Source organism: Clupea harengus, chromosome 21 (genome assembly GCF_900700415.2).
Source record: "Clupea harengus chromosome 21, Ch_v2.0.2, whole genome shotgun sequence".
Classification (NCBI taxonomy): Eukaryota; Metazoa; Chordata; class Actinopteri; order Clupeiformes; family Clupeidae; genus Clupea; species Clupea harengus.
In genome coordinates, this window is record NC_045172.1 from 8,983,217 (window position 1) to 8,998,631 (window position 15,415).

The following is a 15,415-nucleotide window of genomic DNA, read 5'->3' on the forward strand; positions in this document are numbered from 1 at the left end:
GCAAACTGCAGAGGGTCCAGCAGGGGGCCTGTGATGTCCTTCAGATGGGTCAATACCAGTCTTTCAAAGGGCCTGTAGTCATTCAGTCCAGTGATGGAGTGTTTCTTAGGGACAGGGATGATGGTGGAGCATTTGAAGCAGGAGGGGACATAACACAGCCCAAGAGATCTGTCGAAGATCCGTGTGAAGATGAGATCCAGCTGATCAGCGCAGGCTTTCAGACAGGAGGGTTACACATCATCTGGGCCTGGAGCCTTCCTGATCTTCTGTCTCTGAAAGAGCTGACACACATACTCTTCACAGACCGTCAGTGTCGGTGGGAAGTCAGGGGGGAGGAGGGAGGTGATAGCAGGGGGTGCAGACATTAGATAGCTGGCTCAGACACCTCGCAAATCCCCTCAGATGTATTTTTCAGTTACAATAATGGGGTTTTTACATTGCACAGTGTCTATTTCTCGGTAACTTTTATAAAAGTTAAGCTAAAAAAAAATCGAACAAACAACTTTCATGTACAAATACGACCATCTACGGAGTTGGTCCGCCACCATCTTTAAAAAAAAAAAAAATGCTTTACAACACCCACAACCTTCCAACCATAAATGAAAACGAGTCCGTCGAGGCAACTGCATGACCAGAGAGTAACGGAGTCGTAGAACCATAAAAACACCTTTAGTCAGTGTGTTTCTGACCTGGTTGTAAAGGATCCTGTCCCCACTCCTGTAGGCCTCCTCTTTTGCTTGACGAAGCTGTCGAGCTTTGCCATGAACCACGGTTTATTGTTGTTAAAGGTGCAGAAAGTTTTGGTGGGTACATACATGCCTTCACAAAAACTGATGTAGGATGTCTCAGTGTCAGTGAGTTCATCCAGGTCTGGAGATATAGCCTCAAAAACACTCCAGTCAGTGCAGTCAAAGCAGGTCTGTAGCTCCAGTTTTGACTCATTGGTCCACAGTTTTCACCACAGGCTTTGCAGATTTTAGTTTCTGCCTGTAGGTTGGGAGGAGATGAACCAGGCAGTGATCAGAGAGTCCCAAAGCTGCACGGGGAACAGAGCGATATGCATTCTTTAGTACTGTGTAGCAGTGGTCGAGTGTGTTTTTGTCCCTGGTGGGAGACTTAACGGTCTGCCTGTATTTTGGCAGTTCGTGGCTGAGATTTGATTTGTTGAAATCCCCAAGGATAATGAGAATAGAGACCGGATATTTTCGCTCCGTGCTGGTTATCTGGTCAGCCAGGTGCCGTAGTGCCTCGCTAACGCAGGCTTGAGGGTGTATGTAAACACCGACCAGAATGAAGGAGGAATGTGGAGTTGCTTGTAGGTTTAGAAAATTCAGTTTTAACTCGACTGCTCATTTTCATCAATGGAGACAAAACGATAACATCCAAAATAATCCATGGACAAGCCAATCATTTTATACATTATTTAATTAGTGCAATTCACTAAGGAAGACAACAATTTCCTGAACAAGGGTGGGGTATGGGGAGAGGAGATGCAGGAGTACATACATCAGTGCAGTGAACTCTCTTGTAGCAAAAGGATCCATATAAATGCTTTTATGACAGTTTGAGACAAAACATAACAATTTGTTTTTCATTTTACGTTACTTGTATAAGAAATATTTCCCATGTACGTAGGAGCGACTGATGGACATGTTGGTCCCGAGAAAAAATTACCCTAACAATAAAAGCAGGATGTTCTGTTTCGTTAAGTTCACAGCTCTATTTAACGGGTATACATGTGATTCAGAGACTCCTACATAATATATTAATAAAATAAAACTGATTCAGGATATTATATTAACTTGGAAAACTTTACAAAGATGTGTTTTGACTCCACATCAAAAAGTAAACTGTAAGTAATATTTGAAAGGTCAGCTGTTGTAAACTGCAGTATTTATCTAGGACAGGTGCAATTTCATTGCTTAATATCTCAGTAACAAGCTTACATTAACTAACATACAACAAAGGCACAGTGGAACTTAACCAATGACGTGATACCTAGTTACATTGCACATTAAATTAATACTCCTACTGTACAAACACAAGGCTTCTAAATACAGTAACTCCATTTCAAAGTGTTGTGTCAAAATGGCTTTTTAAAGTTATTCAGTTTCACCACTGGAAGATGCAGACTGCTACATGTTATATTTAGAAGACAGTTTTAGGCTCGGAAAAAAATTCATGCAAAAGGGACTGTCAGGAGGAATACTAAAATACATTCAGGTTTAGGATGGCAATGGAAAAAAAAAAGAAAGAAACTCTAGCACCCTCTAGAGGAAGGGAGTTGGAATGGACATCACTTCTAAAATCCAGTCTCCAGGCTTAGACTCCGTCGTGTCACATGTTCCATCTCCCCAGTGACATATTCATCAAAGTTGGTCTGGTACTTGGCCAGCATCTTCAGCATCAAACGCAGGTTCAGCCACCACTGCTCCTTAGGCATTCTATGCCTATGGGGGAACACAATACAAATATATCATGTGTTCTGGCCCACTTGGTCAAAACATGTGGCCTTAGCCAGCCATTGAAACTGTCCACACATTGGGTTAGGTGGTGTGATGGTCTGTGTGGTGAAAACTTACTCAAAGTCAGTGTGGCTCTTCAGTTCAGTTACAGGACTGAAGGACAACACCTTCCTGTTCATGCCAATCACACAAGCCGAGTCAGCACCATTTGCAAACACGCGGCCTGGAAAAGAAGGGATACAAACAAAACAAAACAATGCATCTCATTATTAGTTACTCATGTTATTAAACACAAACAGCCCCCCTTCCTGTCTGTACCATTACAAGCTCAGGCAATACAAAACCTTTAGTTTTGACAGTTGTGAGTAACTGAAAGTGTTACCCTACCCTGCCTGTGGGTGTCCCTCATCTTCTCTGTAAGCCATAGGACAGACTTCACACCAAGTTTGGTGCCAAAATTTCTATCAAAGGGAGTAGGAGCGCCACCCTGTAAAAAAATGAACACGTCTCATATATGTATATATATATTTAACATTTCAGACAGGTTCCTTAACCAGCATAGTGGGGGAAAATGTATTTCATTATTTTATTATTTACACAGATTACATTTCAAAGATCACACTTTCATTATGTCTATAAATATTGTCTTACCTGCTGTAGATGTCCGAGCACATTGACCCTACAATCAAAGACACCCATTCCCTCAGCGGAATAAAGGTTGTAGATGAAGTCTGTGGTGTAGTGTCCATTGCACTTCTCATTCCTGGAAGTAAAGTAAGAAAAAAACACAAATCACTGGCTGACACTTGGAGTGGTTGTTACAAGCTGCACATCAAGGAAAGTGCATCACCCACAGCAAGAATGTTTTATTGGCTTATTTAATTTTTTTTTAAATGTATGGCTGTCTTAAATCATCAAGGTTACATTATGACAAATGTATTATTCTTTGAATATTTTGTCTGCATAGTGACCAAATAGAGCAATGCATTGGCTTTCAGGAATGTTGGACTAAGTGGTACATTCAGATTATTAATCAGATCATTTAACATTGCAGATTAAATTCCTTTTACATAAATGTTTATAAAGGAATTTCTTATTCAATTAGGATAGTATCTAATATCTCTTCAGATTATATTTCTGTAGCTAGTCATAAATTATGTTGTTTGACCAATAAACCATATTTTTCTCCAACTGAGTTCTGATGTGGCTTTGAACTGAGTGCTCGATAACCAGCGGTATCCAATTAGCTTTCTTCATGGTCTTAATGAGCCAGCTGAGGAGCTGTCATTGAGATAAATGGGGATAGTAACACTCTCTCCAGCTGTTTATAATACAGTCATATTGTCATATATATATATATGCATACTATGATTTGGTTACTTTCATTTGATTTGATTGATGTAAGTAGATGATAGCAGATAGGGCTGTGGACCCCCCATACCTCAGTACCAAGCCCCTCTGAATGTCATTCTTCATCTTGTCTGTAAGGTGCTCCACATTCATCTGGGCAAACACATTTTACACAATTAAAGCAGAAAATTAAAAACTGAGATATAGATAAGGATGGTTTTGTCATATCACAGTAAAATACATCAGCCAGTTAGTTAAAGGGTTATTTCAGCAGTGGTACTCCTCTTTCAAAGCTAGGTTTACTGTGGCTGACCAATCCTCAATTTCATTCAAAAGCCCAATTGTCTGCTCAGCCTCAATAAGAGCTGGAGCAAAATGGGTGCTACTGACTTTTAGGTCGTGGATGTTAAATGGCTCCTCGTAAATATAAGCTGCATCAGCTCCCACAGCGATGCCTGTGGTGGTTGCCAGGTAACCACAGTATCCTCCCATAGTCTCTACGATGAAGACTCTGCGTTTGGTTCCAGTGGCAGACTGCTTTATTTTGTCACAGCTCTGTGGACAGAGGATACAGTCTAAATAAGGTAACAAATGTGGATTTGTTTAATCAATTAGAAACCTACTGAAAAAAAGTGTAATTATAATACTTTTACACAATTATTGTGAAAATATACAACATAGTTCCAGTAAATACAATGTGAAAATAGAGCAAAGCCAAATGCATTAGTGTTCAGCAGTTCAACACAATCCATATGATATACTGTGCCAGGGCAAGGCTCTGCCCATGTGACCTTTGACCTTACCTCCATGGCAGCGTTGACAGCGGTGTCAGCGCCGAGGCTGAAGTCAGTGCCGGGGACGTTGTTGCTGATGGTGGCGGGGATCACACACATAGGGATGCAGAGTTCGTCATAGCGACTGCGTGCCTCAACCAGCTGCAGGACACCCTCATAGGCCTGAGAGACACACACACACACACACACACACACACACACACACACACACACACAAACACACCAGGAAGGAAGTAACATTAGGCAAGTATAATCAGACAACAAACAAAATGGCCCCTATTTTGAGGGTGATAACGGCTGGCGGAACGGCTGATTGCTCGGAATGCTCGGAAAATTTGGCTGCCATCTCCTTCGAGGTAGTCACCCAAATGTCAGCGCGCTACAGTTCAAATCATTTGCGTTGCCTGTTCTCCCTCAGACCCTCAGACCCTCGGACGCCTCAGAATGTTACAGTAGAACTCACCGTTGACAGTCGAGTTATCTTATCTTATGTTGAATCAGACTGCCTAAGAAACACACAGAATGTGATTTTGGTTCTTTATAGACCCAATGTGATGTTTGCAGATGGTGGTTCCATGACCTCTGCTCAAGCCAAAACAAAATGTAATATCACGTGTCAAAAGCTGTGACACAATGGCTATGTATACTGTGAAATCTGTAAAAATCTGCCTTGTGACAATATGAAGAATGTCAGTCTGTGTGCATCACAGGTGTTTTGACCTCAACAGGTCAAAAGGTCAGGTGGCCAAAGTATTTGTAGTATATTTTTGAGTATTTGTAAAATAAAATCTATACAAGATCATGGTACTGGTCTTGGTACTATCGCTCGAGCAACAGCGTGCCTGCGGTCCCGTTTCCGCCAGCTGTTATCGTCCTCAAAAATTGGGGCACATAATTGGAGCAAAGACGAAATATGTAGACACATGTTGGCCTAGTTGCCTATGCAGATATTTAGCCAAGAAGAACTGCAGGTCAGAGGGGAAAGCATACAATTGATACTGTATACATTGTATTATCTGCAAGCAGATGCACACAGATATACTTAACAAAATGTTTGGGTACAAAACAATATGATAGAAAATGTGCACTTCTGGTGGCTTAAAGATATAGTAGGACTCAAAACCAACCTCAAATCCTCCAATGACGACCAGGGATTGAATGCCATACTTGCAAATGTTTTCAACAAATTTCTCCATACAGGAGTTAGGGAGTGTTCTGTGGAGTACATAAAAAAAAGAATACCACGTTAAGGGCTCGTCATTTGCACAGCTAACAGTAAATATACTTTACTGTGTGTAAAACCTAAGATGAATTGAACACAAACAATGCTACAATGCTAAACAATGCTACAACGCTAATTCTGTCACTACCGTTTGGTCCCCAGCAGTGATCCTCCCTGGCCTGTCCAACCAGCTACATCATGCCAGTGCACCTCTTTCACCTGAAAAACCCCGGAATAATTCAATCTTAAAATGGGCAAATGGAAACATTACACACCGTTTTTATTCAGCAGTGTCTAGCCATTTTTCATAATATCTGAGATAAGGGAAGCTCCAACCCAAAGTTGAAATGAATGTCTATGAAGGTTTATCATTGAAGGAATACTGGCTTAAGGAAATGTTGGTCTAAAGTCCTCACAAATAGGAGGAGCTACACTATGACTGCGGAATACTAGCCATTACACAGCCTGTAAGAAAGAAACTATTAAAATAAAGAAGCTCTTCATATGGTTGTTTTAAGCACAACATAGAAATACGACTGAGACTTTAGCAGCATAGTGGTCTCTCAAAAGAGCAATAGATGATACATAATAGATTTAAACTATGTGTGGAAGCGAATGGGATGTACCGCGTCTTCTGCGAGCCCCTCAAATCCATCGTAGACCATGTAGACGCAATGTCCCTGGGCGAGGCCGACCCTAACCGCTGAGCGCACCGCGGCATTCATGCCTGCTGCTGGCGCGCCCACATTCAAGATGGCCATTGAGAAATTACTCTAGAGTGACAGAGACAGGAGGAGAGAAAGAGATTCAAATCTTAATCCAAAAAATTAGATTAAAATTGTAATCCGTAAAAACAGTTATACTTCATTCCATGAAAATCATGTGCCAAAAAAGGAAGAAATCAAATTACTTTAGACTGTGCAGGTTTCTGGTGGGCCAAAAGCCTGTATGTGTTCCAGTTGTTTTCAAAGCTCCTGTAACAGATGCAAAGCTTTTTTTTGTCAAATCAAGATTTCATAAACTATTATTTACACTTCAAGCAATCTGCAATCTTTTGATGATCAGTCAAACCCACTCATTTTAACAATTCCAATAATAATACAAAATAATTATAGTTATTTGCTTACTTCCCCCGTAGCTGAATTGCCTCATCAAAGCGTTTCTCATTCATGGCATTCTGTACTTCCTTTGTCTAAATAATAACAAATAACAGAAAACAATTTGATACAACTACACCCAACCCTAACAACACATGATGCAGTTACACTAATGGCCTTCTGTTCTTTTCCCCAGTAACTGTCACATATCTGGGGAAGAATGTGCTTATGTGAAATACGTTAATGGAACACATGGATGGAGACATCTCCTTTTCCGCCGATTTTTATGCCTAAATTAAGTTAAATGAAAATTAAACCTCAAAATGGCAAAACTACAAACATGGAAATGTGAGCAAAAGCCTGCATATCCGCCGTTTTGTAGCTTAATCCTTTGTCATTACGCTGAAACAGACAGGATCATAGAGGGGTGTTTAATCACCATGTTGACACACTCCATGAGGGGCAGGCGCATGGCGTGGTTCCCCGATAGGCCAATCACACAGGCGGGAGTCTCAGGGGTGGCCTCCAGGAGTGCCACAACGGCCTCCACTCCCATCTTACTGCTCTATAGGGGGAGACAGATGGATAGGGATATAGAGAGAAACACACAGAGAGAAAAAGAAGAAGGATATTTACTAACTTTTGTATTTTTCGACATAAATATTGGTTTTCTACCCATTGTTATTCTTATTCTATTTCAGTTTTATCATGCATTTTTAAAAAATGTTTATAGTTACTTGCAGAGTCGTACTGTTGTAGTCATGCTAAGTTTATTTAGGTTATCTAGGAGTCATATTTGAATTGTTATGGTGAAGATGAGGGAAGAAGAGAGAGTAATGGAAAGGAGAGCAAGGCCAGCCGTGTAAAATAAATAGAGACAGAGATTAAATGTAATTTTTGTTATCTCTGAATTTGACACCATAAATAACCTTTCAAAGCTATGCTGCTGTTCCGGAGCTATGCTTCTGCTCCACAGTTGATCCCTATAGCCTCCACCATGCCCCTGAAAATAACTTCTCAAGGTCGCTCCAGCACTGAATATAACCTGCTCCAATGGCACAACAGTGCAGCTTTGTCTGAATGCCAGCTTTCAGCATCCCTGGTGGGGCATTAGACAGATCAAATCACACCCAGTGACGGTTGAGACCTTTGCTTTCAGTGTGCTCCACTAGTTTAAAAGGCCTGGGCCACTTTAGAAGCACAAGTTCTATCAAAACTAGGTTTTCTATGTTCCTTCTCTGTGCATGTTGTATCTCTCGCACAAGTAGCTGTTGACATTCCCTTTATGTATAAGTCCATTTGAATTGGAATGGTGAGGATGAGGGAAAAGGAGAGGGCAATGGAAAGGAGAGTGAGGCCAGTCGCAAAAAAATAAATAGAGACAGAGATTTAATGTAATTTTTGTTATCTCTGAATTTGACACCATAAATAACCTTTCAAAGCTATGCTGCTGTTCAGGAGCCATGCTTCTGCTCCACAGTTGATCCCTATAGCCTCCACCATGCCCCTGAAAATAACGTCTCTCAAGGTCGCTCCAGCACTGAATATAACCTGCTCCAATGGCAAAACAGTGCAGCTTTGTCTGACTGCCTGCTTTCAGCATCCCTGGTGGGGCATTAGACAGAACAAATCACACCTAGTGACGGTTGAGACCTTTGCTTTCAATGTGCTCCACCAGTTTAAAAGGCCTGGGCCATTCCAAAAGTATAAGCACTCTCAAAACTATGCCTTGTATGTTCCTATGTACCGGCACAGAAGAGTGTGTTCATGGAGTTAAGGCACTGAATTAGCAGCTCCACGAACCCTTAAAAGGTTCTGGTTAGATCTCTCTGATGCAAAGCTCTTTGTTTGGAAGGTTTTAGCTGTCTGCTGTCAAATAACTTCTAAGTCTTTAGTGTATTCCCATCTGCTGTGTTCAGAAATAGGTGGAGACAAATCGCTGGTTAACCTGCCTTGAACCTAGAGTGATCGACCTTTCAACTCTGACCCCAGGTCACTCACCAGCACCCTGTCAAAAGCAGAGGGTGTGCCCCCCCTCTGCACATGTCCTAGAACCGTCACCCGTGTGTCGAACCCCAGCCTCTTCTCCACCAACTGCAAGGCAAGAGGGAAGGGATTAGTTAACCATGACTTTACACCTGTACATGTGTAACACATAGACACACGCAGACCAGACCCACCTTCACGTCCACAAACCGATCAGAGATCACAATACAGACCACCCCTCTGCTAATTCTATAAATACACAAACAGGGTGAAAACATACCCACACAAGACAGAGACACACACACACACACACACACACACACACAACACAGACACGCACACGCACACACCCATTGTAACATACAGACATGCAGACTCCACAGTGCAAACCTGCTGCTTCCGCACTTCACCTACACATGAACCCCGTCTCCCACTCACTCGCCTAGAAACACAAATAGAGACACACAGATCTCAGGGCAAAGTCTTACATCTTTCACATAGTCAGAGGAGATGAGCTGGCCATCTTTATCAATAGCCCCCTCTGCCATGATCACTATGTTGAGCCTGGATCCTTTACTGCGAATCTACAGGGCATTGAAGAAGAACAGAGACATCAAAGAAAGCATTCATTATTGTAGTGTCGCTTCCTCAGCTGTATTCACAGCTGTAGCATTACTAGATATAACAGAAGACACTTATAGGAAATGTACGTCTTACAAATATGAACAAAAAAGAAACCTTAGAGGTCTAATTAAAACTCTTAAAATCTATTTAGAACCCCAAAAGGTGTTCAGACTCAAAGATGCAAGGCTTCTAAGTAGAATCATGAACGGTTTCGCTTTGAGGAAGCTGAAGAAATAAGAGAAGTTATAGAGGCCACCATTTCTCTTAGAGCATGCATTAAATCAAAGCATACTACAATGATGCTAACTCTCCAAGAGCTGCTTATCCATGGCGATACTGTATCTCCAGCCCCATACCCCCCCGTGACGCTCGGTCTCACCTCTCCCAGGCGCACACACATGTGGTCCTCCCAGCCATCCTCAGGTGGTGCCTCAGGGATGAAGAGCCAGTCAGCCCCCGCGGCCAGAGCTGAGACCAGCGCCAGGTACCTACAGCACACAGCCCGGAACCAGGGTTCAATGCAAGCCCATATTACATTCACCCATAACCACATATGTTTTTTTTTTTTCTTTGCTTTACACTAAACACACTAGCATTAGCACGCAGTTAGAAATAATCGTTTTGCATTCTTTACCACATAACTTTGGCAAGTACAACTTATAATAATAATAAAAATAATAAAAACTTTATTTGTATAGCACCTTTCATACAAAACAATGCAGCTCAAAGTGCTTAGATGGCAACCTGCCTCCTAGTTAGGGGTTATGAATGTGTTGAATCCAGCCTTAAAAGTAGCCATTAGCCTATTGTTGCAGACAAAAAGTGTTTGGTACTATAGGCTTAGTATGTGCCACAATGTCAGTAGATCATACTATGAGTTTCAAATCAGTGTTATTAAATGTATTTAATCTACCACATTTATGGTATTGAAAAAAAAACCATCAATTCTGAATGAACCCATACGTAATACAGAAGGCTCACCCACAGTGACGACCCATCACTTCCAGAATGAATGTACGCTGATGGCTATAGGCACAAGGAAAAGAAAAGGGAAATGACAAAACAGAAAACAGAATTAAGACGAGGTCGCATCAGAACATACTATATTTGCACTTGGACACAGCAATGAATCAAAACCGACAAGAGTCATCATCCACTAGCACTTAATTATGCTACTGTCAAGCTCCACTGTCAGAGCTACAGAAAAAAAAACAGGAAGCCTGGCAAAGAAATAAGCTTGAGGAAATCTCATAAATCAAGCACATTCCAATTTTTGCTAATAATGTGTTGGATTTAACAGATCATTGATAACATCACAATACAGTCCTATAACAAAGTCCATTGTAGAGCATAAAACATTTACCATGCAGAGAACAATCTGTTACCAAAGAGGTATTCTCTAGGGCTAAGGAAGGTTCTTCTTTGGAGAAGCCCATAACCCTAAGAGGAGATCAGACAATATGTCCGGTGCTGAGTGGTTAAAATAAAATCCCACTGCTATCTCCTGCTCTGTCTGTCGTGGTGAGACACATTGTTAACGGTCAGCCAGGGGTGACCTCTGACCTTTGTGCAGTGGTGGTGATGGCATCAATAATCTCCATGATTCTGTGCAGGGCTGAGTCGGCACCGATGGTCATGTCCGTCCCACAGAAATCATTGTCAATAGAACCGACCAGACCCACAATGTTCAGGTGCGCGAACTGTTGGGCCATGGAGTCAGTGATTCTCCCTGAGGTGGTGAGAGAGAGAGAGAGAGAGAGAGAAAGTGAATCAGAGGAACAATCAGAGAAAGACAGACAGTCTCGAGAATGAAAGCTAAAAAGAGAAACAGACACAGCCTTCAGCAAACAGGGGATATAACAGCCACAGACACTGTAGATAAAAGAAAGACAGACAGACAAAACATTTTTAAATATATATATCAAAACCAACAATATAATTAACTTTCATTTCAACATCATCACATTGCAGGAGGTTGAGGTATGCTAGCCTTTATTTTTTCCTGTAGACAGTCAGTTGCTGCATCCAATGCCAATCTGTGCTGGTCACTTTAAAAACCCTGCGTAACCCGGAGAGGGAACGAGATCTGGCATGACTGGACTAGACAGGGTCTCCTATTCACGTTGAGTTAGAAGAGCCAGTGAGGCATAAATTCCCCCCACACTAAACAGAGCGCTCGGCTAACAAGCTCTCTTCATGCACTCAGCCACATCCATTTCCTGCCAATATCAGGAATGTTAGAAATGTTAGGAAAATTCTCTCAGTGATTATCATGTTCAGCATGATGGCCTTTGTCTACGTCTTTGCTGAGGAATTTTGAGGTATCAGAATTGGGCATGTTTGCACCATTCTCATGAAGTCAAATTCAATTTGATCAGCATACCCTCCTTGACCAGCTGTGCCAGCAGGTCACTCCACTCGGTGCGGAAGATGTTGGCCCCTGTGAGGCTGCCGTCACCGCCGCACACACACAGGTTGGTGATGCCGCGCTGGACCAGGTGGAAGGCCGCTGCCAGACGCCCTTCCAGGGTGTTGAATGCCATGCAGCGGGCGCTGCCAATCACAGTACCTCCCTACAGAGAGCCAAGCACAGCAAAGCCAGCATTACATTCAAATACAGCCATTGACGGGGGTCTATGCATATTTCTATTACATCTCGGCTTTTTATAAAAGTATTTCATAAAACTGAATTTGTATGGAATGCAAATAGGGCATTTAACAGTATCCTGCAGCACCGAAGGAACTCCCACATATCGCCTTATATCTGCAAGTTGTTAACAACAATGAAAACTATGCATATATGCAATACGTACACAGACATAATGGATACTGCACAGGTTAATATGATACAACCTGCTGTTAGTGGACAACAGCACTGGATGCACAGTACTTGTAAAATAACTAAATGACAAATGCTATTCATGATACCTTTTAATTCCCTTTGCCAGTGTGACATTCAGTGTGAACAGACAGGTAATCTTTTCAGATTAAAGCCTTTATCTCATTGCTCTCTCTGGTAATCCGACCATTCCCTATTTAAACATGGCTGCCAGTCAGACCTGAGGTGAACCACTGGACTAACTGCCTTGGCCCGTTTAAATCAGTGCACACACAGTGCAATGTTGTGGTTATATTGTGAAATTCTTTTGAAATCATTTAGTATATGCGGTATCTATGCATTTGGAACATTTGGCACCTCTGATAAAAAAACAATGATTGGAGGATGATTAGTCGTTTGGGGGAAAGATGCCTCTTGACCTTCCTTACTCAGCTTGGTTTGGAAAGGATGTCTTTTTGATTTGAAACCATCTCAAATAGGAGTTCTGTCCAAGTTATGTAGTTCCTGTGGTGGTGAACCTTACCAGCTGAATTATGTTTGTCACACTTTGCCAGTTGGCAGGTTTGATGTTGTCCCCTCCATCCACAAGTCCTTGGTAGCCCTAAAACATAACAGTGCATTATTCAACAAGGTTCATTACCAGATTCAGTTTGAGAATCTATACTCGTCATTTCCATAATCACGAATATCCAACAAAACAAAATGAAGCAAATGTGTCAAAATGATATGTATGCTTTGAGTCTACTATCGATGAAAGATTAGCATAGATGGTCTTTGATCTATACCTCATAGATCAGATAGACTTTGGCTCCTACATATATGCCCATCCGAGTAACAGCGCGCACAGCTGCATTCATACCTGCGGATGAGAGCAAACATGTTGGCCAAGTGGAAACCCAATGGATTGCTGAGCCCCACATAAATTTGGGATGGTTTGGTGTGCTCAGTGAGATTCAAGGCCGGATGTCTGAGAGGCCCTGGGGAAATTTGTTCAGCCAAACGTGCAAAACTGCATGAGACCATGGTGAGGGGGCTCTTGCTGTCTTTGATATAAAAGTTACATAAACTGCATACGTGCACCGGTGAAGGCACTAGCTGATCAAACTGTTATTTAAACGGCAATCAAATGTTCAAATTACCTTTTAGACAATAAATTGTCTTAAATTAAATATTGTTTTATCAACTGAACCAGCCAGTGACAAGAAGTCCCTACAGTCCACCTTATCAATTAGCTCATAAACACGAATCTTATTAAATATGTTCTGTAAGCAGTGTGACATATACTGTGAAAACTGGCTAATGTCTATTTGGCAGTCGGATATACGCCCAACAGGCTGAATTCTGTACGTGACAGAGTATGAATAGGTTACGTAACACTACCCCCAGCTTCTTAGAGATGCACATCACACATAGCAGTGCTCTAATCTGGTACATAGTTTGGGAACTACGTCTAGTGATGATGATAGAATGCAAAAGACATGGACCTTAAAAAGCAACATAAAAACAAGAAAGAATGTATCTGTATGTGTGCGTTTGGATAAGCTGAGTTGCTAAATTCAGCTGTCCATCAGCGTGTTTAATTAGTGCGTCATAGTTTGTGTTTTTGATAACATCTTAATGGCCTATTACTCCATGCATTTTGACTAAAAATGATCATGAAACAAACTATTCGATGAATGAATTAATGAAACAACTCGGCTTTTGCATTGATACGGTTTACAATGTGTAAGCGAATGCATCGCTTGCCAGTCCGCCATGCACTGAATTTTAAAAGCCATCAAGTCTGGCTAGCTAACGATAGACAGTGATGGAGATAATTTCCAAACACTGTTAATGACTTTAAGAATATAATAATCAAGTGCCTTGTATTATGAATTACCTTATACGAATCATGTACTTGTAAGCATGAACATGGCTTTTCTGTGTTCCTGTGTATATGTGTAACTTTGATTAACTGGCGCCACTTATTGTTTTCTCGACCCTGAGAAAATACAAGAAGTTCGGTCGATAACCTTGTTTTGACTATGATGTTAAACAATCTAAGTATATAAACCTTTGTGAGTGAAATTGCTTCACTTTCAGCCTTATGCTGGGAGTGAGCCCGATTGCAATTGTTGTTTGTCTAATAAATGTACTTATATGCCGCTCCGGAGTCCTGAGGTAACTAGGGTGAATTTTCACCTATCAGACAGCTTATCACGATTACATTTGTTCATTGCATTACAAAACTTCTGCACGAAAATCATTAACATGGCATGCTAACTGAGCTAAAAAATATTTTACAACTGTGACCACAGTTTGAGACGGTTAGCTACCTTGCGCATCTCCTCCACTTGTCAAAACGGCGATGGCTTTACCAGCGCCTGTCATCCGAAGCTTCTCAAAATCCACCAACATTTTAACTGTTCAGGGATGTTAAGTTGATCAAACAAAAAGAAATCTACAACAAAACAGAGAAGGACCGAACTGTTAAACCCCAACAGCCAAACAGCCAGTAATACTTTTAGTTGACAGCCGTCCAATGACCTCTCTCGGCCCCCGCTCCCTGCAGAGGCGCACGGCTCCGCCCCCCGTGCTGGGCCACATCAGAGACATGTTAAGAAATTAACTGGCCACACTGAAGACTCAATCAGCTAGAAGCGCAACATTGCAGTACCAGGACTGTGTTTCACAATGGATTACACTTATGAAATCTGACAGCATGATCTGTAGGTTTCATTCAGGAGCCTGCTTGTGAATGTCTTGACCAAAATTCCCTCAGACAGATAGCCTCAGACAAATGTGAAATTTTACAAAGGAAAGTTCCATTAGAACTCAGGCCTTGAAAAAAGTTCACATCAAAATGATAAGGATCTCCAAAGCTTAAAACGGGACTTCCACTGTAGGTGATAGCTTTGGCAAGATGCTGGCAACCTGGCACCTCAGAAAGCTGCCACATAAATGAATTACCCAATGGCACACATTCATATAGTGGATTTCACATGACACATGCTTCTTTAATTCTAGTATTAAAGTTCCATATGTCCCGTAAATTATGA

The 15,415-nt window shown here is 41.6% G+C and overlaps 1 protein-coding gene across 1 annotated transcript; it reads right to left on the reverse strand.

The window, feature by feature from the left end:
- Positions 1-1,407: 1,407 nt before the first annotated feature.
- pfklb (phosphofructokinase, liver b) lies at positions 1,408-14,936 on the reverse strand. Its single transcript, XM_012823431.3, has 22 exons — positions 14,693-14,936; positions 13,163-13,236; positions 12,901-12,978; positions 11,922-12,111; positions 11,102-11,267; positions 10,520-10,564; positions 9,918-10,026; positions 9,403-9,498; positions 8,930-9,022; positions 7,368-7,493; positions 6,959-7,023; positions 6,742-6,805; positions 6,458-6,604; positions 5,980-6,050; positions 5,737-5,824; positions 4,619-4,771; positions 4,206-4,370; positions 3,907-3,968; positions 3,117-3,228; positions 2,853-2,952; positions 2,583-2,688; positions 1,408-2,450 (listed from the first exon to the last, which is right to left on the reverse strand). The coding sequence occupies exons 1-22, from the start codon at positions 14,772-14,774 to the stop codon at positions 2,303-2,305; spliced, it is 2,340 nt and encodes a 779-aa protein (XP_012678885.1). The 5' UTR covers positions 14,775-14,936; the 3' UTR covers positions 1,408-2,302.
- Positions 14,937-15,415: the final 479 nt, after the last annotated feature.